This window comes from Myiozetetes cayanensis, unplaced genomic scaffold (genome assembly GCF_022539395.1).
Source record: "Myiozetetes cayanensis isolate MyiCay16 unplaced genomic scaffold, myiCay2020 scf5-8, whole genome shotgun sequence".
Classification (NCBI taxonomy): Eukaryota; Metazoa; Chordata; class Aves; order Passeriformes; family Tyrannidae; genus Myiozetetes; species Myiozetetes cayanensis.
In genome coordinates, this window is record NW_026087742.1 from 10,237,971 (window position 1) to 10,264,640 (window position 26,670).

The 26,670-nt window shown below is 39.3% G+C and overlaps 1 protein-coding gene across 7 annotated transcripts in view; it reads right to left on the bottom strand.

Moving 5' to 3' along the window:
* Positions 1–1,524: 1,524 nt before the first annotated feature.
* NRIP1 (nuclear receptor interacting protein 1) overlaps positions 1,525–26,670 on the bottom strand; it is a 75,927-nt gene continuing 50,781 nt past the window's right edge. For 4 of the 7 annotated variants that reach the window (XM_050333790.1, XM_050333792.1, XM_050333793.1 and 1 more), the window contains 2 exons: positions 25,576–25,624; positions 1,525–10,377 (listed from right to left, as the gene is read on the bottom strand). In XM_050333790.1, the coding sequence (XP_050189747.1) occupies positions 6,523–10,011 (3,489 nt within the window). In that variant the 5' untranslated portion in view covers positions 10,012–10,377; positions 25,576–25,624 and the 3' untranslated portion in view covers positions 1,525–6,522. The remainder of the gene's footprint in view (positions 10,378–25,575; positions 25,625–26,670) is intronic. The other 3 variants (XM_050333791.1, XM_050333794.1, XM_050333795.1) reach the window with 1 other exon arrangement.

Below are 26,670 nucleotides of genomic sequence, written 5' to 3' on the forward strand. Positions count from 1 at the left end.
AGGCATTTTTGAGCGAGTTCATTATGAATCACTAAGCGAGTGCTGCAAACATTCACTCGCAGTGAAATGTTGCTCAGGATATTCACACCCGTTCAACATCCTCGTCGCTCCACAGGCTGTTTTTAGCACAGCATACGCTCAGCTCCGCAGGCTTGTTTGTTCTGGTAGACACAATGCAAGTTTTACTTGGTGTTGCAGCACAATTGGATAAATACAGTGAAGTTAAAACAGCCTTTCCTGCCCTCCCCTCCTTCCCCTTCCCCCCCAAGTAATTAAAGAAAAATCGGTGATATTCAGGTGCTCCAAGGAGCACCACTTGAGAAACAGAGGCATACTGTGGGCTTTGCTTGGTGGGCAGACTCAAAACCAGAGGAACCACATCAGTGAGGAAAAGCAAACCATTCAAGAAATCATTTCCGAGCTGCGCTGCCACTGGAAGACTGGCTCCTTAGGTATATTGCTTTTTGCTTTTTCAGGTGGCTGTATTTTGGCTTAGCCATTCATCCCTCAGATCAAGCCTACTTACAGGGAGAAGAGTCTATGCAGAAGCTGGGTCAAGGGTCTTGTCCCTCTGCAGCACAGCTGATTATCACTGGTGGTACTGCATCTGTACTACAAGATGACATATCCAAAGACAGACAGCATCCCAACCCTATTCTATTCTAGGATACCAATTAAAAAGCTCAGTTATGTAGTTCATGAAGACCTAGCTGAGACCTATGGAGTCAGAATCACTATTTTAAAATTAATTTTATGTTTTATAACTTAGGCTTTCCAGAAAGCTTCCAAAGGACCTCAGGCATGCAGTTTATTGCTAAGAGATCAGAAAACATAGGAGGATTCATGAAAATAGCTGTTACTTTTATCCAGAACAGTCACAATCCAAGTGCTTGCCTGCAACTGTACAGCTCCAGACACAGTGTGCCTGTACATCTTGGAACAAAAATATTCTGGAGAAACAGCACTTGCACTAATGCTGCAATCCATCATTCGCACTGATGTCCTAAGCTAACTCAGAAACCCCAAAATACGATGCAAGTGCACTACTAAACCTTTCTGTAGGTTTCACAGGCAAATTGTGTTCACTTTTCTACGTTTGCTTAGGAAAATAACTGGAATAAACTAAAACGTCCTCTTTGTGATATGGACCAAAGTAGGTTTTAGTGGGAAAAAAGATCTTTCCTGCCCTGCACAGGGGACCTGAACAACATTTCAACATTTTAAATGATTTTCACGTGAGAATTCCCATTTAGAGGTTTCCAGTTTATGGTCATTGACTTCAAGTTAATAAGCAGAAGGGTATTTGAATAAAACACAGTACAGAGCTTTGTAAAGTAAAGCTGCTAATCTGATTTAGATTATTTCACTTCCACTCCACGACTCTCTGTTTCCAGTCAGTAGCCTTGCTGAAGGTTATGTGTGCCTAAGTTCTTGAGGTATTTTTGTTGTCAGATATTTGCATTAACAGCACTGATGCAAAGAGCCCACTAACACATGAAATAAAGCAGATTTAAAAACCATCAAGACAATGCATTTTTCTCATTTATTCAAATCTTCTGCAGGAAGTAAACACTGAAAGATTTAAAAAAACTTCACACTGCAGTATGTACAGTTTTGTGACATCACATGAGGAAATTAATTTCTAATAAAAAAATGAGACCAGTTAGATAAATTACTGAAGACACATCACAATAAAACTGGTTGTGGCAAAATCCCAAATTCTTATGTATGGCAATGAAAATCAATACTCCTTTGTTGTACAGGGATGGAATAGTCCTGGTACAATATTTCAATTATGCAAAATGGAGTCCTGAACTTACATGACTGATTATAGTTGTATGAGCACTTCATGTTTTAAAAGTAATTTTGCTTTTTTTTTTTTTTTTCCCCCAGACCCTTTTGATTTGAAGCACATTCTTTCACAAAGCTAAAATACCACAGCAGAAGTCATGTCCAGAAGTGGAATACTGTTGTGTTTTGAACTGACCTGACTTGTTAAGACATTTTTTTTTTTTGCCAACGCACAGATGCACAGGGTCCCCCATGCACTTTTCATGCAGCAGGTAATCACAACTTTAAATAAAAGTATTTTTCTATACATTCTTCCAGACTTGCAACTGTATACATACATGCAAAAGTTTTTAAACCTATGTGATCATATTTACACTTATACATGGAATATACATAACAAAAAAGATTAAAAGGTTTTTTTTTTCCTTTGCATTAGAACAATACAAAATATGTATTTTTCATTAAGGAAACCACTATTTACATCACCTTTTAAAAACCAATTTCAACATATTATAGGTGTAACAAGTCAACATATTTACATTATATATAAATATATATAATATATACTTACCAGTTTACTCCTCTGTAAGATGTGGCAGAGAACAAACTGGTAATATCATGTCACTGACGTCAATGAGAGCTGTAATACTTTCACCAACATTTAACAGGGAAAATTTAAACCACTCACTTCTTTCTTTTAAAAACATTTGTAAATCAAAAATTTAAAAACATTACTAAGAGTAAATGGCTAAGAAAAGTGAAAGTTATGGCTGAATTCCCTTTTGATCTTGTAACATTTATAAACTTCTCCAACTGAGCCGCCTGGTTATGTGGTATCAGCAGAGAAGCCCTACAGCAAAACACCTTTGATTCTGTGGTCATGTGTTACCCCCCATCATTTCCTCAAATTTTGGCAGAGGAGACACTAAAAATCCAGTTATCTGACTCCTGTACGCTTCCCTCTGGAGAAAAAAAAGGCATATCTGCGTGGTGACTACAAGTCAATCCCCAAATCTATCTGGCTTGAGTGCTACATGCCAAGTGCATGCGCCTGTAGATCGGGCACTCAGCAATCCAAGTGCTGCAACTCCTCCCAGTTAAGTGAGGTTAAAGTTAATTCACGTTTCAGACCCAAGGGGTTGCAATTACAACTCTAAAAGTGTGGTATAGAGACAACTCCCTAACTCACTTCTTCACTGCTCTGTGAGGTGGAGGCAACTCTTCCCTATCAGTCTCACCCAGCCACAACTGAGGTACATTGTCCCCTCCCTCCCTGTCCCTTCGGTGGTGAGATCACACATCAGCACCCATCGATCCTGCACTGCTTTGCCTATACAGCTGCTGCTGCCAGTATCTGACAAGATGCCATTTTCCTTCAAATCCATAGTCTAAGAGCCTGTGGGAGATACAAGGTGCTGAGAGCACCAAGTGCTATTCAAGAGATGACCCTGCTCTGAAATTCATCTATGGTGGAAATCATGGATATTTGAGTGGCTTGGGAAAACAAGGCCAGCCCTCCAGTCCGTCTGCTGGTGCAGCAAAGCCAGCTCCTGCACCCCTCTTTTCTGATGGAAAAGTCCCCAAGTTAAAAAACTAGTGACTCCTTTTTATTCACCCATGCTACGAGGCAAAAAATGATTAAAGAGCCTTTGGTCCTATGGTTTCAAGGCTGTAAATGTGGGTGGGGTAGATTTAAAGACCTCTCTTTCCTAGGGAGGGGGTAACAGCAGTGGTACTGGAGAATTTCACATAGGAGACTGCTGCCCTCCTAGCAGCTGACTGAGAGCACTCCCTTGGCATGTCCTTCCCTCTCTCAAGGTCCTCATCATTGTGTTACCTGCTGCTTGAGATTGCAGTGTCTGCAAGAGGCAAGATTCTTCCATGAACAGCATGTCCTAAACTTAAATTCTGGTGTATTGTAGTTTACTGACGTCTGTGAGAATGGCAATACCCTTTTGTTAACATCACCCAAGAAGAAAGTAAAGCCTCAACTGGTCAAACTGTTACCATTTTAACTTAAACATTTTATAAAACCTTCAAAACTAAATGTTCAAAAGTATATATTATAACAATAGACTACCCTAGAATAAATACATAGGTCAGCACACTGCTAGACTCCAATATTACTTTTTTTAGGGTCAGAGTCTTGTCTCCATTTTTCATCTCGACTTCGATGAAGTTTTTTCAACCAGATTATTCCATGTCCACTCAAACTGCACTATTTTGTGGAGCCCTTCAAGTAAATTATAACCCTGTACTTACTCTGGGGAACATCTATTATTCTATATTGTATATATTTCCTACCTATATACATATTGTTTCAAGAAAAATAATCAATTAAGACTTTAAAAGACATTTAATGGATGGAACAAATACCATCTTTTTAATATTTCTGCTGGGTTGACTCATATAAAAAGAATTCAGTTCCACTGTCGATCCAAAATATACTTTATCTCATTAATGATTATTCTATGAGACATCTGAATTGTCACTGGGCCACTTATAAATGCAATATTAGAAACAAACAAAATTTTATTTTTATATTATACTTCAAACAATGACATTTAAAATGATATTAGATTTGTGTGAAGGTTTTAAAATATAAATCTTCTTTGTACAGCCCATTAATATATTATGCTTCACCGAAATAACATAAAAATATATCTTTAAATTGCTCTGTTATTTCTCATAAAAACCAGGGGGAATGTTTTATATCAGATACTGCCAAATATTTGTGTTCCCTAAAAGAAGGTATCCTTCCCCCAGAGGGAGGCAAAACAGAATAGTGGTGCATTTTCCAGCTGGCAGACAGGAGAAGTCCCTTTCAGTAGGATAATAGGAACTGCACTGGGAAAAGGAGGAAGTGATCCTGGGCTGGGGATGAGGATGAGAGGGGGAATAACAGCTTGCTCTGCCTCAGCAAGCCAGGAGTCTGGGAAAAGGGTCTCTGAAACCAAACCAGACAGCAGAAGAGCACAATGCCCCATCACTCATCTCTGCTATGCAGACATGAGATGGACAGAAAGAGCAGTTCTGTCATGTCATTGGCTCTCAGTGGTGAAAACAGTCAAAATTAAAACCGTGTGGCTTTATCTGGTGCAAGTCAACTACTCAGCTGTTTGCTGATAGCAGAGGGGATTATCAGTGAAATTAAGAAGCCACAGAGAACAGGTTTTTTTTCCAGGGGAGTAAAAAGTTCAGCAAAACTTCTGCTTGCCAATAATTCACATAATTTAGAGGAACTGGATTTTCTCCTCCTCCTCCCCCCTGAGAAATAAGGGCTGCAAATGGAGTTAACACTGACAGCGTTAACAGGAAAGTGGCGCCTCACGGCTCTTCCCCAGCCTGCAATTATTTTAAGGTGTCTCAGCTTTGACTGCAATTTTCAGTTCCTCCCATCTCAGGCTGATATTGCCAGATGTTACAAATCACAGCACAGGTGGGGATTGAGGAAAAGGGCAGAGGAGGATTTCTCAAGACATGTCCCACTATCCATTACAGAACATGACAAAACCACAGTTTTATCCTCAGTGCAACCTGGAAAATTATTCTAAAACCAGGTTTTCTGCAGTGAAAGGGTAGTGCATTAAACCATGCATCAGCTGTTCAGAGAGTAATAAATATTGGCAGATTATGGATTCTTTTCCCTGGTTGTAGGAAGAGGCCAACACATTTTTCATTAAAATCCTATTCCATCTTTGAGTGGAAGGCTGATGTGCTGCTTTAGCACAGTCAGTGTTCTTCTGCAGAGAAGCAGGATGGTGCTGAACAGACAATTCCACTCATCTGCTTCACGGGCTTTCCACCATTTTCCTCACCAAATACATGTACTAAGCCTTCTCAATTCCACTACTCCAAGAGGCATTTTGGCTTTCCCCTTTTCAGCAGGGAAGTGACAGGAATGTGCCGACAAAAGGACTCATGCAGTACTTGCATGGCCTGTGAAAATCTGCCTTTTTTATAAAAACCTAGAAAAAACCCTTAATCATAACTAATAACTCATAACTATGGCTAAGAATTCTGAGGAAGGCATTTGTCAAGAGCAGGGCAAGGAAGAAAAATAGATTTTACACCACTATTCTGGCAGGACCACAAACAAGATTTAAAAATAACAATACAAATTTTGGAAGCACTAAAAGATACATTTCAGTGCACTTCAATTATTAACACTGACGCAGGTTTTCCAATATGATGAGCTAATACCTTGGACGGACTGCTCCATGTCTTAAAAGTTATCCTTAAAATGTCACAAAACATATTAAACATTCAAAAAAAAAAAAAAAGTACGCTGTCTCTATGCTCAGGCTTTCAAAAAAATAAGGATTATTTTACAGGGAGGGAGGAAACGCAGCATCACCACCACCTAGGCTGTATGCTTACACTTTGTTATACCAAAAACTTGCAGTTCCAAATAAGACTCTGATCAAAGAGTACTCATAACTTAATCTGATACATACAGAAACATCTTGTACAAATTACAACCTTTCTAGTTTCCTTGTGACAATCTACTGTAAAGCAAAATTTATCTACATGTATTTTAAATAACACCAGAAAAATAAAAAGTTTATCAAATGAAAACATGTTTCAATTAGACCATGCTTTTTTTAAAATCATGCTCAATTTATACAGTAGTCAAGTTGATACTCATTTTTTTTTTCTCCTTTTTTTTTTTTTTTTTTTTAAACAAAGATTCAAAACCGCTGATTGTAAACTCACTGAGGAGGCTGCAGTTTATTCTGGCTCTTTTTTGATTGTTCGCACTTTTTCCAGAAGTCCATGCACTTCTCCATTCACACCACCATGTTGATGAGAGGTGTTACTCCCCATATGGCTGTTGTAAGGGCTTCTCAAGTTACTAAAAGGAGTTTTAAGCTCTGTGTCAGATGGCAACTCCTCTTTGATTGTAACATGAGTTGAACTCTCAGTAAATGAAGGTTCATTCCAAATTTCTTTGTCATGTGCTTCTTGGCTACTAACAGAGTTGCCACCCTTCTGTAACATGTAGTACAATATTGGATTGGTTTTGGTCAGTCTCGGAGAGTCTTTCTCATAATCATTCTTGTCCATGCCTGTGATCACCCATCTGATGGGCCCTTTTTCACTGGGCATGGAACACATGCTAAACTGGTCAGACTCGAGTCTAGATACCGTATTCCCCAAATGTTCAGGGAAGGGGGAACCGGCAGGGCTCTTTACTGCTACAGGATACTGAAATGTTCTATGATCTACACAATTATTCTGCTGCACAGGGCTTCCCATCAACGATCTTACTGAAGAAATGGTGAATTCAGGTTTATTAACTGTTGCACTGGTTTTGTTTCCTTTTTTCTTGCCCTCTGTTAGTATGTTATTCCTATGTTGTGACAGATCTCTCTCACAGTTTTCTGAGAGAAGAAGCTGTTTCAACACATTAAAGCCTTTACTATCTCTAGACCAACTCCTATTTTCAGTTTCACTATTTGAACCGTGACTTACAGCATATTTAAACTCAGCATCACTTCTGCTGAATTTCAGTTCTTGCTGGTTAAGCAAAGGCCCATACAGCGCCTCGGTAGGAGAAGCGTGATTGTTTGCAGCATCAGACACATTACTTTTCATCTTTTTTAGTGGACTTTCCAAAGGCTCAGCATGAAGCTTCCTCTTCTTCGGTAGTGTGCAAAGACTCTTGGATTCAAGGTGTGTCAGCTCGTTGTTTCGGTGACTCCTGTCCAGCTCATCTGCAGGGTAACTGTCTTGATTTTGTCTCAGCAACCTACTTAGGAGGCCATTTTTGGAAAAGGAGAAATCTTGAGGTGAAAGAGGCTCAGATTTCAACTCCTCGGATGCTGGAGAAGCAGCTGTGTTTCTGTGCAGTGAATGAACAAATCCTTGAAATTTGTTGCCCTTGCACTCTCTTACTTGTTGTGCATTTGAATTATAAGGAACATTAGGTTCTTCAGATGGTTCAGTTTTTATTTTCACCGTCAATATTTGCTCATTCAAAGCCTTATCTGTCTGTTCTTGAGAACTTTCATCTCTTGAAAGCATCCTCTCTTTCTTTTCACTTTTACCTTTATTGGGAGTTCCCAGAAGCAGCTGAAGGACAGTGCGCCTTTCAAGGAGATTTTCTATTTCTGAACCTGGAAGTCCTTGTTCCGCAGGCGCAGGCTGACAACTGAGTATTTTGTTATTTTCTTCATGCGTACTCAATTTATTCGTGAGCAGAGGGCTGTTCAACCTATCAATCAAGCCCACAGGTTTATCCATGTTTCCTGCTAGCAGCTGTTTGCTGGCTCTTTGTTCTTCACTCGACATGCAAGTCTGCATGCCACACTGAGCCAGGTTCTGCAACAGCTTGCTGGCACTGAATGCTGAAGAGTTCTGGGGACTGTCATTCCTGCTCAGCTTGGCTCCTTGAATTTCTTTGCTTTTAGACAGGTCTATCAAATGTTTGGATGCAGGATTCATCAGTCTGTCCGGCTGGATGCTGCAGGCATACGGTGGTGAGCTGCGCTTGATGGCTAGAGATTGGTGCGAGAGATTTATAGGAGAGTCTGCTTTTGTAGAAGCCAGCAAAGGTGGAGTGCTTAATGGAGTCATTCGATTTGCACTGGGACTGTCAGTAACAGGAGTCCTTTTCCCAGTCTGAACAGTGAATTTTGCCACATCAGCTGCACTGTGTGGTCCCTGAGGGTCATTACTCTTGTCTGCCTGTTCTTCAGTCTTATGCCCAAGCAACAGCTGAAGCAGTGTTACTTTCTGATGGGGATTCAGCTTGGAAGATTTTGGAGTGTCTTTCTCTTCCTTGTTCTCTGGACAGGAAACTTTTGGATCCCAGTTATGAAGCAAGGACTGAGTCAGGTTATCCAGTGATGCAGGTGGACCTGCATCTGGTTTATCTGTCCTCTGTTTAAAGGATAGGTCTATAGGAAGACAGTTAGAATGGGAGCTTTCATCATCGCTGCTGTCTTCCGTAAAACTAGGATTGTTGTCTGAGTACTCATCAACAGTTGTTGGTGTGCTACTGTCTTCAAAAATGCTGGCTCTCTCACTCTGCTCACGCCCTGTCACATGCTTGGTGGTATTCTGGCTCTTCAGCAGATGCAAGAGCAAACTGTTGCTGGGAGAGGTTTTCAGGTTACTCCTTTCCAAAGAACTTTTGTATCCCACAGTCTTGGGAGGCGAATGCATGATTCCCACCGAACTCTGAAATGGTGCCATATTGCTTTTGCTAGAAAGCGGTTTGGGTGATGATCCCGCTTGACCATTGAGATGGCTTGTCATTCCTTTCGCCAGACCGAACTGGCCCACATCCTTCTGAGCGCTCTCCTGCAATCTGGCCATGGCCGCCAGTCTCTCGCTTGCGATTTGGTTGGCGTTTTGTGCTTTTAGAGCGTGTTCCCTGGAGTACTGCTGCAAGTGGGCTTCACTGGAAAGGAGCAGAGCTAGCTGGCTGCACGCTACGCTGGGCTTCGGCGAAGCAGCAGGACTGGATCGTTTCTCCACCATGCTCGCAACAGCTTGTAATCTTGCAGCACATGACAGAGGCTCATTTATCACCTTAGGTCCGCTCTGCACCACATGAGGGGATTCTATAAACCTCTCCTTGGGCAGGTTCTTTGTTATATCGGGCAGGCTGTTGTCCAGCTTCTGATCTTTTGCTTTGCTCTTCTTCAGCAGAGTCTTCAGGTGACTGGATGCAACGCCATAGCACCTTAAATCTTTCTCCACTTGTAAGGAATCGTGGCTAAGGGAATACCCTTGCTCCTTAAGGCTCTGCCTAATCTGCTGTGACAGAGCAACACTCTGCAGCCTAGAGCTGAATGACTGAAGCAAAGAGGCAAGTAATGTGCTATCCTGTTTGCCTTTAGGCACATTTTCAACCATGCCAGCCAACAAAGCTTCCTTTTTTCCATCTAAATCCACAATGGAATCAGACAACCGCCTTCTCTTTGCTGCATTCCAGTCTTCTGAAGACTGCAACAGTCTTGCTTTTTTGAGGTGCAGCATGCCAGATCCCCGATATGTACTTGTATTAAGAACTGGACCATTACTTTGACAGCTGGGAAATATATTTCCTGAAATCTTCAAGTTTTGATCCTCTCCACTATGCCCAGTAGACTTTTTGTCAACTGCAGTACCTGAGCCTCCTGCTGCTTGATGCATTAGTAATCCCTCTAGGTAAGTTAGAACAACAGAATCCTGGTGCATCTCAGAGCCAAGCTCTTCTCCATGAGTCATGTTCAATAAAAGTTTCCAAAAAGGCTCTGGTTCTATTCACTTCAAAGACTGGCTTTGCTGAATCCAGATGCAGAATTAAGAAAAAAAACCTGATGGATGTCTATAGTGTTTTCTCACAGACTTTCAGAAACAATAGAAAATGTCTTATTCTAAGCAGGCTTCTCCCAGTGTATACTGTTTGATAAGCCAGGTTTTCAATCATATCAATCTGCTGATATCTAGAAATATTTATGGACGATGTCTAGGAGGAGCACTCAAAACATGGTTCCACAGAAAAAAAGTTCCTTTAAGTATGTGCTGCCTTCTTTCTCCAGGAAGCCAACTTGCTTTTCTTCTTTTTCCATCTCCACCAAGCACATAAAATTCCTAAGTAAGAAACAAAAGAAAGAAAATATTTAGAATAAAATTTAAGTTCTTGAGACTTATTTTCTTTTTTTTTTTTTTTTTAAGAAAAAACCCCTGACCCTCCACACATTGTTTTAGGTAGAGATTCAGGATACATAACCAATGAACATGTTCCAGAAGAAACTAAAACTCAAGCAATGGGCAAAATGTGTGGTAACTAATTTAAAGACCTTTGTGAAAAAAATTTTAAGACAAAGTTTTATACAAAAATTAAACTTAATACTCATAAGCATAGCTCCTACAAGAGTTCATCGGATTTCCCTATTCTACATCTTAAAATAAGGAATAGCAAACATGAAAGAAAAATCTTGAATTGCTCTAAATGCAGTTTTAAAAAATATTCCACTGGATTTTATTTCACAGTTGCATCAACCTTTCTTCTTATACAAATGCAAACACACAGAACAAGCAGCCCATCAGTCTAAAACAGAACTAATAGGAAAAGGCATGCCTAAAGTCAACATTTAGGTTCACTTCAAATCTGTTTTCAAATAACAGAATAGGCAGCATCCTGAGTACGTTTTCGTTTGGCAGGTAGATGATATTGCTGAAAGTAGAAACCAAGTTGACACTGCTGCCCAGGACTATGCAGTATTGCAAAGTTCAGTGTGAGCACAACAGGGATGAAATCTGTTATTCTTACAACACCCAACTACTCCCACAAGTCATTAGAACAGTCATGTGATAGGAGTGGTGAAAAGGTTACTTATGTTCCTGATGTAACATAAATCCTGATACCAAAATCCTCCCTTAGCCTGCGTATTTTTATCTTTACATTCTTTCTATACATGAAACAAGCAATGGTAAAACTAAAACAAAACAGGTCTTCCTTGAAGGGTTGCTATTTTCAAAGAGTGCAGAACACCTCTAACTTGACACTTTCTTGGACGATGCACTGTGCTATAAAAAGCTGTTTTAAAAAGCACAACAATGGTGCTTGTGCAAGATGCATCTCTTCAGTTTTAGTTATAAGGCTGGTCAATGAAAGCATGAACAGTTCAGTCACCACAGGTCAATACTGAGATCATTACACCCCACAGGTCGCCTCCTTCCCTCACTCAGTTCTAAGCTGGCATAAATATTCAACATGAGCAAAGGTAAGTGTCTTTCTGCATATTTTACTCTGCAATTTGCTTTCGAAGACTAAAAGCTCATTGAAAACTTGTATTTTTGCAAGTTTTAAAAGGATGTACACAGATGAAATCCTTGTCTCCTTAAACTCAATGAATATTTTATGACTGATTTCCCAGAGGCTATTTTTTAATTCAAAATCTACAGGCAACTAGAAGTCAGAAAAATATTAGTGAAAAAAGTAAAGAATGAGAAGAAAACTTAAATACTCATAAAGTTAACAGCCCATATATCCCCCTGTGAAAATACTCCATGTTATTAGGTTTTAAGTCATTTAGAGAAACACTAAGAGCTATCTCGAAAAAACCTCAAAACAAAACAACCCAGCAATGCATTGTAAGTGTAAATGCATATACTTAAAACCCCATGTTTTTAAATATCAAATGAAAAGCTGATAGCTATTACTGAGGTCTCAGTACTTCCCTCAGAAATACATATCTACATTACCCATCATTTACATAATTACCTGGAAAAGCCACAGTGTTCCTTCAAAAATATGTCCAATGTGGATTCATCTAATTGAAAGTTACTGATCATCTTACTGTTCTCCTTCAAAAACCTGTGCACCTCTGGGTGAGCTTTTGCAGAGTTTCAACCCAAAATAGACTAAAATCACAAATAACAAATCCTTAAATGTGAAGGTTTCCAACGAACACATCAAGTATACAGCACCAGTAACATCAATACAGCCAGAATTATTTCCTCCAATATTTGGGAATGCACTGGAAATGTATCTGGAAAATACATTTTTCTAGCTTCCAAAAATAAATTGTTTATCTGCAGCCACACTGTTCATGTTTCTAAAGGTAATTAAGCTGACTGCATGCTGTTATTAAAAAGGACTGAGTAGCACTTGATAAGCTCTGCTTTGCATTTAAGACAATAAAACTGAAATTTTGTAAAGATTTTTTACTATCTGATAAAAGTAAGCCTTGCAGGTCACCTTTAAGATAAAGTTCCAAACAAATACACCATAAAGCAAATGTTCAGTACAACTTCACTTATTACAGCCTTGGGTAATTCAAAAGAGACAATGCATTTATGCAAATTCCTCAGGTACTCCAGAAGCCTGTTGCAGATGACGACACTTCTAGCCAGTACAGTTTACATACAATATCTTCTATAAGAAGTGTTTTGCCACCTTTTTTTCTCCCATTTTATTTTGAATTACTCAGTGCTATGGAAATACTAATAATTTTACAGAAATTGGGTTGATGCAAAGAAACCTCCTTTAAAGAGAATGAAACCGGAATATACTCAATATCAGCAATCCTTCTTAAAAGCCTCTTCTGATCTAGTGCTGCAACAGGATTATAAAATCTTATATGATTTAATGTTCAATATACAAATGTTAAGAAGTCATCTGTCAAGAACTAAAATTACATTTTTAAAAAACTGTCTCTAATCCTACACCTTATTTGTGAGGGAAAACCGGGTAGTAAATTCCAGAATTTGAAGGCAGTCTCATAACCAGGCACTTTCAGCAGGTTTTAACCAAGTATGGTTTTCTTCTGAGGTGTGGTCATGTGGAAACCAAACCAGGTCTGCAAATGAATGTTCAGGCTGGACATCAAAACAACCATTCAGCAACCTTTTAAAAACACATAAACTGTACTAAAGAACTTCCCTGGACTCACTGAAACGTTAATAATTTTTATTAATTTTATTCAAGAATAAATTTTATTCAAGAAATTACCAGAACAGAGGAAAGAAAAAAGAACATCAGTAAAAAGGACAGAAGGAAGAGAAAGGAGAAGTCACACGACAACAGATCTCCCAGTAAGGGCTGAACCAACTGCTAAGATCTATGAATATCTACACCTAAAAATTATATTTAGTTACTGGACAAATTTATAGGTTGATGTGCTTTCTTGACCACATAACTACTGTAAATGCACTCTTTTTTGCAACTTCTACTATCTTTTTACAGACTTCTGTAACTAAGCAATAGGTAACCCACTTGTTTTGGAGAGACTTCTTTCAGAACCTGAAGAGCACCCATAGGTTACAGCTCATTAAGCCATGTTCACCCAGACAAAACTAAACCACCAGCAGAATCCACAGCACAAATGCTGTAACCTGGTGAGACACTCCCCAAGCAGAGCATACCATGAGAAATCAGTCCCACAGCCTTTTCAAGTGTGCCTAAGGAGAAACTGTGGGCAGAATAGGGAAGATAAGAGAATGTTAAAATGTACACTGAAGTGTGTGTGTCCAGAATATTAATTTTACTTTTGCAGTTCTTGGAGTTTTTCTGTGCTTGCGAACTACAGATATACTTGTCCACCACAAAGATTTTAAAACAACAACAAAATTTAAGATCCTCTGCTCAAAAGAAGTATAACTGCTGCAAAATATAATGAAATTTGAGGATATATGTTAAAGCACAGCATCTGAGCCAATGGCTTTTTGTTCCTGAATATACATTTTTGATTTTTAAAGAATCCTCTGAAATAATGAAAACCTCAACTGTGAAACCTAACTGGAGAAAAACAGCAGACTTCTAGTTCACCCAACAGATATTTAGTTCCCAACATTTAAGAAACTGACAACTAGCAAAATTACATCCACAAGACATTTTTCCAATATCCCAGAGTAGTATTTCTAGTTAAATCCTTCTGCTAAATGGAACAGAGAGCCAAAGTAAATTAACAGCTAGACTAGTATTACAGTATACTAGACTTGGATTATCTGAGGAGAGTTACACAATTCATTAGACATAACCCATAAAACTGCATATTAATATCTTCCCTATGGTCTTGAATTAAGACTACAGAAGAAAAAAATCTTGTATCAACCATTAAGGTATTCATTTTGGAAACTGGCAATGGCTAGCAGATTGCCCAAATGAACATATATTTGAAAAGAGATTACAAAACTCTTGCACATTGTTAGAATGATTAACAGAGGCTGAGATTTGTAGAGATTCACACAGATAAAACATTTTTATTAACCACATTATGGAGTTCTTTCATGACTTTTAAATTTCTGTAGCCATTTCATGTTCCATTTTTAAGCTGAGATGCATCAAAACATGAATTTGCAGAGCTAAAAAATCAAACAAATAAAAATTTCCAGTTGTTTAATAAGTCTGGTGTTCTAATGCTCAGCTACTACTAGAAGAGCCAGAAAGTCTCTCATTAGCTCATTGACTTCCCGTTCTCACATCCCCAAATGTAAAGGCTCCAGCCCACCACATCAACCAATGGCTCAGACAGTCATTTTAATTATTACAGATTTGAGGAATGCAGTACAGTGATTACAGTGGCAGCTTGGGATCCAGGGGTCCAATTACTCACTGTGCTGCAGACAGGCTGTCTGACTTCTGCTTTTACTTCTCTGTACCCTGTTTTCCCAGATGGAGTAATAATAGATGCAAACTTCAAAAAGATAATTGAGGATAAATATATTAAAGGTTATGTGTTGCTCAGCAGCTCAAGTAATAGCACTGAGTAAGTACCTAAAACACAGGATTTTAAGTGATTCCCCTTCTTTATGGCTGCCTGTTATGAAATGTTGCAGAACACAATGAAATTAAGATCTCCAAAAAAATTCCCAGATGCACTGAAAATTGCAGCAGAATCTTGCAGTGAACTAAGCCACGAGTGGGGAAAAAATGAGACTTCCTGTCCCTGAATTATTTTGTTATTAAGCTCCGTTTGTAAATCTTTCATTTCAGCAAGCAGGAAGGATGCTTTCAGACCAGTGGTAAAAGCACTTCACAGTTGACACTTTTTGTTAAGGTTATGAGCAGTGCAACAGGTCTGATTCAACAATCCCTGCCACCAAATCCACAGAGCTGCACAAACGTGCAGGTACTTCAGTGGTACTTAAGCACGTCCTTTAAGGGAATCAAGTATTTAAGTGCTTTGCTTTCAAAAATCCACACTTTATGTCAGAAATCTGTTGAGATGAATGGAGCAGCTGAGACCTCTTCACAGTTTTGATTCAGGCTGTCAAGACATTTTGAAGGTTCCCTTTACAAATGTAATTTAGAAAAAGACCAAAAAAAATAAAAAGCAAAAAGTGATCAGCAATAGGTGGGTGAATTATTCCATGGCTGCACTCAAAAGAACTTGGGAATCCAGAAACCTTATTTTATGGTTAATTTATATAAGTAAATCAGGCTCCTTTTCTGCAGTGATAGGGTATCACTTTGAGAAAGCAAAAATAGGCTTCTTCCCAAGCTTGGCATGTTATTCACTCCTTCATTAAGGCCTACTGACTGACTCCAAAAGACATTTTAAACATGGGAAGGATACCCTATACCTTTTAAACAGCTCGGTCAGGAGAGGGCACACAGGGAATCATGTTGCAGGAGCAGCAGGAGCTCCTGCTCCTGCCAGGAATTCTGGAGGGGCTCCCAAGGCCCTGACCCCACCACAGAGCTGGCATCCCGCATCCCGAGTTAGGGCTGTTCCCTCCAGGCTGGCACGATCCCACAGAGCACGGCAGCACCGCTCCCTCTGTGAAACATCCCCTTGAATAATGGCAAGATTAGCAACAGCCACGGCTTCACAGCCCAATTCTGCATGAGCATACGGAATGGAAAAGCCTTTTCCCTGGAGTTTTGTTAATCTGTGTAATGCCAAACCCAGTCCTGACCTGACTTTCTTAAGAGAAGTTTCAGACCACAGAAAAGGGTGCTGTTTTCTTCAGTATGGGGATAGGGTGGGAGGGGGTACGTGGAAGGGAACAGACTCAAACCAGCACAGTCAAAACCTTCTCATTATTTTAGCAGATTAAATAGTAGGATTTTGAAAAATACTGTAGAAATCCAAATCCATAACGATTCATGGCAACAGCTCAAAAAGATACCATTTTGCAAAAGCACACAAACCCTGAGTAACTGATAAATCCCAGGTAGCATAAAATTGACAGGAACGCAGAACCAACAGCACAGCAGGCACAAGACCACAGTTTTTCCTGTGAGAATAAGGTTTGACAGACCACTGGACTGAAATGTTAGTGTACAAACAACTGTGTAGGGAAGAAAAAAATCCAACTGTTCTCCTGGCAGAGAGTATTTAGATTTACTTTAGCTTTTAGGAGACTGCTAAAACGTAAATGCCGATTACTGCTGTTAATAGTAGCCCCAGAGGCACATGAAGAAGGGGAGTCTGTTCCTACACATTCCACCTGGGGTGTGGAAAAGGGGATTTCAGACACCTCATCTCAGTGTCCCTCCACTCCTCAGATTTCACATGGGATTCTCCAGTCCGGGAATCTGTGACTCACCCGGACCATGCAATACCACCTCATGACAAGGAGTAGCTTTGGGATGGTACGTAATATATATCAAGGGGGAATACAATATTTCCAGCGTCTGCTGAAATGAGGTGTGGAAATGTCAGAGAGATTTTCATATCCACGCAGAGAGCTGCTCAGGGAGGTGGCAAGACAGGCCGTGCAGCACGCCAGGAGAGACGCGGATGCTGGAGTGCCTCAAACTCTGTGGCAAAGCGTTCCCACGTGAAACCAAAATTCTGAGCAGCACTGGCTACTTACCCAACCCTGGGGAACAGGTTGAGAAGAAACACCCACCCAGCCCTAAGAGACACCTCTGCCCCAGGAGAGGACAGCACGACCACGAACAACAGCAACCTGAGAGTGACAGTGCTCGGAGAAAAAGGTCTGTCTGCACGGCAGGGTGACAGATACAGGAGAGAGCCAGGCAGCTCCAGTGCCAAAGTAAGCCTAGCCCAGCACCAAGGGGCACCACGGAGGTTGCTCCCCCAAGAAGTGGGGTATTTCAACACTGAGCTACTCTGCTGCAACTTCTCCAATGCTGGCACTCAAGCCATGCCAGCTGCCTCTTCCAGAACTCAGTGCACAGTTTACAAAAGGCCACAGGTCCAAGTTTCTGCCTAAGTTAGGTGTCACACGTATTTTTGAAGCTTACTTCACAAACCTGCCAGTAAGGAGGGGAGAAAGAAAAGAAAAAAAAGGAAAAACCCTAAACAAAAAAATCAAGCCAATCAGCCAAAACAGAAGAAAACCAAAAAAAGCCACGTACATCATAAAAAAATCCCTCATCCAACATGCCCTTAAGCCCAAGCAAACCCCCAAAACAGTTGAAGTATATGGGAAGGGGGAAATGGGAGGGCAGACAATTGCCATGAAAGCTGGGTTTGTGAAAGCCTTAGCAGCAGCTCTCCAAGGTTTACAAGTACAGTTAAGCATCGTACACAGCTTAATCCAAATCTGGCCTGCATGTTAAAACCTCCTGCTAGAAAGTTTTGTGAAGTTCAGAGACAAAAATGCACATGTGGCCATTTTCATGCTGTGGCACTCGCACAGCTAATGTTAGCCTACCTTAAGTATTTCTTATTCTAACAAGTAGAAGAATTGAGCACCACAGAAATAATCACTCCTAGATGCAGAAAACCCCACACCGTTCATATAACTTGAACAATTTATCACAGTGTTTCATAGAAATGTCAGTCAATTCCTTAGCCAAACTCATGCACATATATTTCTTCTTATAAATACTACTGGAGAAACACTTTTGTTCTCTAATGGTACTGTAAAGGCCATCTTTGAGTTCATTTCTTGATCATGATCTGCTAACACAGACATAAATTCAAACACACTCTCTGCCAACTCTTTGATAATTGTAGTAGTATGAGGAAGAATAGACATTCAACCTACAAATGCCACCTTAGGAAGGAATCAAGTATTTGACATCTAAAAGTGCCCCATGAAGGGTTGGACTTGATGATCTCAGAGGTCCTTTCCAACCCATCTGATCCAATGATTCTATGAATCACTGATCAGTTGGCTTCTACTGAAGACAAAAAGGGCAGAAACTAAATGATGGTGCAGAAGAGTTATACCTCACTCCATACCCATTAAGGACAGGAGTCCAGAAATAACATGTATCACTAAATCTCAACTAACCTGGGTACAGGTGTTGATCAAGGCTCAGAAGTATAGTGAGCAGAAAGGCTTTTGGTTAATTGAGTCTCCTTATTCAAGAGACCAAGAGCAAAAAACACACAAAAATCTATACAAACACTTGTTTTCAGGATAGAGGAGTGGATAATATACAAGAGAACGGACAGAGAATGTACCTTTCAAATCTTTGGTAAACCACTTGCCTATAAATAAGCAATTAAAAAGGAAAGTCACAACCAGATTCCCATTCCTTCCAACACCTACCAAAACAAATCACTGATTATGCATTTAACACTACGTCAACTCCTCAGGAACGAAACTTGATTAATATACAGCAAAGAAATCAATGTCTTCTTGTGGGCAATCATGCTTTTGAGTTATGATCGATGCATGCAGATAATGCATTTCCACACAACTCTGACCTTCTGCCTGTTGAGGGGATCTAAAGACACAGGCAGTTATTGAGCACTGAAATAAAATTGTATATTCCTTGGAAAAACTCTATGTTACCTGGTTCACCCTATGATAAGTCACTATGTTATTTTAACCAAGGACTGGTTTCAGATGCCAAAGTGCAACAAAGCACTAAAGAGTAATGCACAGTATTTTATTGACAGTAGTAGTTGTGCTCCACTTGGGACCAAGCGTCTCATGGTTAAGTTATGAATGAGAGCCACTTTCTAGACTTTACAGCAGAACAGGTTTCAGCTAACTGAGCACAAATACATAGTAATTCCACAGCAAGGTGAAATACAAGATCACAGTTGCATAGCATTCCATTATATGTAAAACCCCCATAAATCCATGTTAGAGACACAGATGATTTGTGGTTTAGGTTTGTTTGGGTTTAAGTGAGTGGAAGGACAATACAGCTTCTATTGTAATGAGAGATTTCAGCTTATTGTGGATAATGTTTGTAAAGGTTATAGACACAGAAGAGGCCCATATATACATATATACAGTAAGGTGTGAAAAGTAAAATCTGCATTAGCAAGATGGTCTCTACTAGTTCAATTCAAACAAAAAATTAGGTTTTTTGAGCTCCAAAGCAGCAATAAACTCAAGTGAAATTAAATATAAAACATAAGAACCAACTTTAGTGAAACCTTGTGAGAAGAGGCTGTAGAGACAAAAGGACACAAAGCTCTTATCCTATCACTATGTGACAGTGTCGATCTGAAAACATTCATAACATAAATCCCTAAGTAAAATATTAAAAAGGTTTAAAGTCATATAGATGTATATAGAGATGATCAGATGACCCTCAGACGTAAGGAACTGGGCTGCAACTCAGCCTTAGACATGAATCAAATCAGAACAACTAAATGCCAACTTAACTCAAAACCAGTGAAAACAGTATTCACTGTCTCAAACCCACAGCAGCAACAGTGGAGAGCTGGCAACGGGAAAAGTTTAACTACCCTTCAATATGAGGGCATAGAGTTTAAAATAATTTATCAAATTTTATGCTGATAAAGGCAACATGAATTTTAAGAAGATAATATACCATCACAAAGTTGTTGAAAAAAACCCATTCTATATGTTTTTCATGAATGCTGCATGAAAGAAACAATTGCAAAATAGCAAAAAAAGGCTACTTGTTGTTACCACTTGTTCCATTACTGTCAAGAGAGTTGAAACAGGTCATTATATCAAATTAAAACCTGTATAAAACAAAGCAACAGAGATGTGCGACTGATCTCTGAAGTGTGACTTTCTACATAAAACAACATTACCCTAGAAGACCTATTAAAAGTAAGTCTATTACCCCACACTTGCACATAAATATTAGCTAATTTGGGACCATGTTTCATAGTGCCTGTGAAACCAACAACCCCACTAAGCCTTTATGAAGCCATATGCCTAAAGTGTCACTTAGACCGACCAACTTCACTGCCCTGTCAGCACACATCTAAAATAAGGCCTGAGCTCAAGGACCCTGCTGAACACATGTGGCACCAGTGCATCATTGCTAACTGGCTGGCTGGGAGCTCCACCTCGACCTCTAGGGAAACGAGGCCATCTCAGTCACCACAGAGAACAACGTTAGCAATAAACAGAACAGAACTAGTGCAGAATCTGCACATTTAAATGTATATGAAAACACGGTTCCACAAGAATTTTTGTCTGATCTAAGTGTGAAGCTGCTGCCAGAGCACGTAGCCTTGTCTTGGTCTGTGGATCTGCAGCCGCGTGTGCCTGCCACCTTCCCAGGACTGACACAAGCATTCCTACACAAAGGCAAGTCAGACTAAGGACCTCTTCATCATCAAAAGAAACCCCGAAGACACTGCCGAGTGTCTGCTTCACAGTTCTCCACGTGGGAATGTGTGACTATGAGCGGCAGGAGAAAGAAGGAAGAGCAGGGACTACTCCTTTCACTGGTGAACCTCACTTAAGGCCAAATGAAAGCACTGCCACTGCTGAGATGCTTACAGAGAAAACTCCACCTCCAGGCAGAGAACATCGGTGCTGAATTTAGAAGAGTTCATCAGTGAGATAAAAATGCCTTTTTAAGAAGCACCTCCTAAACAGAAATACAAAAAAATATAATTTTAAGAAGTCAAGGTATTCAAGCCCTCTGAAATCTTAAAAGATGACTTGAAATTTATTCAATACAAATACTTTAAATTTTGGATTTTACTGAGGTATCCTGTGAAGCGTGAGTATAAATCCTATTAAAATGAACTTAGTTTGTCCATCCCTAAAATAGATTTGACATACAAACACAAACACAAGGTCAAGGTCACAGATCAGCAAGAAAGATTACAAAGAGGACTGATGTAAGAGCTGGCATTTGATCAAAGCTCCTGGATGTATTTTTTTTAGTACACTTACCAGAAATACCACTACACTACATTTTCTGCACATTGGTACATTGTATGTTTTAAGTATTCCCTACCTTTAACAGCAGCTGCTCTGCCCTTATTTATTTCAACAAGCAATGTTAGGTAGTATAGCAAGTAAACTAAGGAAGAACTCTTATGTTAAATGCAAAGCAAGTGGGAGACTATTTAGCATCCTTTTCCCTCTATTCAGCCATGTGCTGATATATATTAGATGACAAATCTAAAAGGAAAACCACTGACAAATACAGGACATGACAGCAAGATCACTGCTAGAGAGTCAGGACCTCAGTTTTTAACTTCTTGCAGTCCAAGATACTTATCTTAATATAGCAGTTGTATATTTGGATGTGCACTTCCAAGTACAACACTTGTTTATTTATCCTAATTATCTGTGTGCACTGCACATATTTCTCAATAAAAAAAACCCCTCAGCACAAGGTCTGTTCAGAACACAATCAAACTAACCTCTTCTGTAATCAGGACAACATTTACCTCTTAGAAAGCTTCTTTAATTCTGAACACTGAGTAAGTGAGCAGATTAAACACAGTAGCAACAGTTGAAAGACTCATTAAAACGCAGCTGCTGAAAATAGTTAGCAATGAAAGTCATTTACTGATCTATCCATCCATCCACCCACTGATACGTTCTTAAAGCTTTAAACATATGCAGAAGAATATTCGGCTCACAGGTCACGTCTACCAGACATAGCCTTTTGATGCTTAAACAAGAGGAAGAAGGGGTGTCTTGGGTGTCACAACATCATATGACATTCAAGGGTGCACTGCTTCCACAAAGTTAAGATACTCATTGTACTAAGTAGTCATTTAAAGGATAGTCTGGCTTGTACTCTTAATTCTGAACCCTCACTTTCAATACCAGCACTGCTCTGATGTTAGTCTAGACATGACTGGGAGCAGTTTATATTTAGACAGAGGGATATGTCTATAAATAGGACTGTTTGTGTTGGTATTAAAGCTTTTATTGGAACCCATTTGGGGTGACCTGTATAACTCACTTGGATGTGGGTATCTTGGACATTGCCAGTAAAACCTTCATGCCATCACACACCTTCCTGAATCTTGTTGCAGCTGTTATTCAGCATTTCTTTACTGATTTTTCTCCATTTAATTTTTGTATAGGTATCACATATGCAGCACTCCACCTGTGTGATTGGACTGGCTCAGCTACTAGTGAAAAGGCCTCAAATGAAAAAGACAAAAAAACCCAGTAAAGTTTTAAAAAGCCAATTCCTTTTTGAAAACATCCTTCACAAGAATTAGATTGTCACCCTTTTAAGCTATAGTATTGTCTGAGCTACTAGGGCCAGATACAAATCACTCCTGAAGCCTGAGACTTGAGCTTCTCAGCACAATAGTATAGGTGCTTTTAACTCTGATAGTGATTCATCAGATCTTAAAACAGTCACTGGTTTAAGATCAAATTGAGTTAAGTCGTAGACCTCAGGGCAATACAATTCTGCTCTTCCTTAGTCCCTCCTTTTCTAAACCCTTTCAGCAAAATGGAAGAAAAGGGAAGGTTGGTTCATTTTTTTTTCAAGGGGAATTTCTATCCTTCCTTTGTGAAAGGTTGGTAAACCTTCTCACTGCATTAAAGTGTTAGGAAAGAAAAATAAAATAAATTGGGCAACAATTGCAAAAAAATAGAGGTTCATTCAACACTCAAACATATCAGCAACTTACTCAGAAAACCAAACACACTGGAAAATGTGTATAAGACATCACAACCAAACACATTCTAGGAAATGCTGACTAGCAGTACAACTACTCAACACTTTAAAGGAAGCATGACTGGAGTCATATAGCTTATTTAAGTTCACTAATGCACAAAAACTTGAATGTGTGAAAAAGTCTTTATCTATGTTACAGTGTTTAGCAATATCACAGTGTAATAACTGTTCATTCAGTATCATCGCAGGTCTCCTCTAAAGCTTACACTAGGGAGGGAAAAATAAATAAGTAAATCTTTCTTTAATCTTTGTAATCAAACCTTCAATAAAACTATAGTCACCAGCAGTTGTGGGTTTCGGTGGTTTTTTGCCTGTTAAATACAAGCTCACGTTCTTAACAGTCTTAACCTGCAGAAGGCAAGAAGTTTATCCTAGTTCTGAATTTTGGATCAAATCTCCACCTTTTCAAGCAGCAGGGTTGTGGCAGGTTACTAACAGCAGCCAGTGGTGGGTTTGGTCTTTTTCTTACTGTGACACCATGTAGAAAACATCTGAAACCCAATTCTAATCCGCTCCTCTTTGGAGAGCTCAAACAGGCATCTTTCCACATGGCAACCCAAAGGTGAAGCATTTCAAGTGTGCTGTCTTTTAAAAGGAGGTAACAACAAACTGCAATGAATGGCAAGCCAATATAGCAACAAAAATTAGTATGACAGCTAGCACAAAGAAGAGAGTACTTCTGGTCAATTCAGTAGCCAAGCAGCCTAAAACAATGGATTATCTTGAAGAACTGAATGGCTGTCAATGCCCAGTTCTGTAAAGGTACAGTGGTACTTATTTATTATAGCTGGAAAAAATATTGTCTAAGGTTATATTTATGTGTGAAATATGAAATTAATTTTTTAAAAATTTTAAAACATCATATTTATGAATAGTGCAGTTGTAAGTCCCTGAACTTTGCATTTTCTTTTTACTTATTTATTTTTCGTTACAGAAGTAGATCTACAGATTTTAATAGGACAGCAAATTAATGGCAAGATTACACACATGTGCATATTTGTGCATGAGAGAGGCATCTGAATGATGTAACGTATATTAAAGTCGCAGACTTTGACATGGAATAGATGGAGATCTACCATACTAAAAACCAGTAATACATCACCAGTTTAAGCATCACGACTACTAAAAGCAAACTAGTTCATATTCAAAATTTCAATATTCTTCTATTATTCAAGACTCAGCAAAGGATTTCCAGGACATGCATGATCAGTTATTCCGTAATTCCCATCCCTCAAGTTGATCAACACACAGCAACCATAGCAGGTGATTTGGTTTCCCACAAATTACAAGTCTGATATTGACTCATCGTCTAATAAAATGGGCCAGTGGTACCAATGAAAGGCAGGGGGAGGCAGGTGGTGAATTTCCCTCTGCAAATCTTGTCTCAGCTTTGAGGGTGTGGGGAACACACAAATATCTCAAAGGTTGTGATTAAAGTTTTAATCTATACACTTAATGTCTACTGATAGAGTATGGAGGTAGTGGGAGAAACTGTCAGATAACAAAAGACCTGAAAGTCAAGAATCTAGCAAATAAAATGAAACTGCACCAAAGTAACTTAAACCATGTATCACGTAGGATAAGGTCATTATATGATAGTTATTATCCATAACCACAACTCTATCAATTCAGCTGATCAGGCTAGGTATTATTTCCAGCTTAATCTGCCATGGTAGAGATCTGGGCCTGGCTGACAGGTCATAACCCATGTCCTTTGTGTTATATAAAGCCATCTTTCCTTGATGTAACTGGAAGAGTAATTTCCCAGCTCAATATACCATCAATAAGTAACTCCAGCGTTTTCTGAATCAATATCTCGTAAGGCCTTGTCAATGACCTGAAGGTAAATTTCATTGACTGCCTCCATTCTTACTAAACTGTAATTTTTTTTTGTTTGTTTCTTCTATTTTTCTGTCTTTATAAGAATCTTGTCATAAAGTTAAAGAAGAATGGGTTTGATCAAATTCTGTTGCTAAGTTTCATCAGTGAGCAATACCAGAAGAACTCCACTGAATGCAGCATTAATGTGATTTCATTCAAAAGTAGTTCATGTACCTGCAGGATCCTACAGGACCACAAGACAACTCACAAATATCAAATAAATGCTGATGCAAATCAAACTGGAAAGGGAGATACAAGCTGAAGAGGGTAACAAAGGAAGACCAGAGAGGGAAAAAAAAAAGCCCACAAAAGACCCCACAACCTATTCTTCTCAAAGAGACTTTATGCTCTGAAAGTATACAATTTAAAACCCATTTGTTGAGAAAAGGCCAGAAGTTCTGGTGGGCAGGTGATCATGTCTTCAGCTTCCCAGGAAATCTAGCAGATTGTTGGCACCCTAGTTAACAAATTAAAGAGAAAGAGATCAAGACTATACAATAATGTGAAATAAACCACTGTCTGACTTGGAATTCTTACCAGGGATAAGGACCAAAGCTATTGTGAATGAGACAAAGTTACCACTCCATGCTCAGGGTGAGAAAAAAAAAAATACAGGTTAATAAACTTCACAAGTTCAGGGCAGAAACTCATACCTTTCAAGTGTCAATGATGGATCTTTGTGAATCTGCTTTTCACTCCTCCCTGCCAAAAATAAATACATCATAATCAGGATGCAGAAACTTATGGTGGAAAACAGTTATTTCTGCTGTAACAGGCAAGTAATTTTCGTAATTCACAATCAGCTCAAGAAAGAGAGTCAGTCTTACTTCTTAATAAGGTATCAACAGACTTAATTAGTTTCCCCTGAAGTTGTTTTTACTTGTGGCTGGTTTGTGACCATATCAGACCGTGAAAAGCGAGCTGGTAACGGTAATGTGCCAGGAGAGAGGTGATAGGTCTCCTTGCCCAGTTAATACTATCCACTATATAAAAAAAAAAAAACCAACCAAAAACCCTCAGGATGAGAAACAAATTAAAAAGATAACCAGGAGATCATCTTTATTCTACCACACCTGCTACCCATTTACCCACCACGACAAAAAAAAAAAAAAAAAAAGAGACAAAGCCCAACCAACCAAAACCAAACCAACAACATGCTACACACCCTTTACACTGCATCCTGCTTTTCTAAAATCTTACTCATCTTCTCCTGCAATTATCCTTATTACTCTCATTCAGCTCTCTATTTCTACAATCCACACTTCTGTAACATTAATGACATCCAGTGACTGTTCCACACTACACAAAACACAGCTGTTATTGTAATCTTTATACCCCAGACATTGACCATACAAGCCTTTACTTCAACTTTTCAATTGTTTTTCTCCTGTTCCAGGTTAAAATTTCTCATCCGAGTTCTACAGACATTAATAACTTTTATTTCTACTCACATTACCTAACCACTTATTGTGTCTTCTTCCTTACCCTTTTGTTTCCACAAACACTCATTCCTGCTGTAATACTCAGGCACCTCTCACACAGGAAATTCCATTATGCTTCTGCACTGCTCCCCAGGCGAAGATCATCTACACTCTGGGGGCTATTTCTTCCTCTCCTCCAATAGTAAATTACCAGAGCAAAAATTAATCCAAATCCACTAAAATACCTCCTGCAAGACCACAAGCCAAAACACAAATGATGTATGTTACTTGCCTTTCCTCACAGACTTCCCTTTCCCTCATCACAGC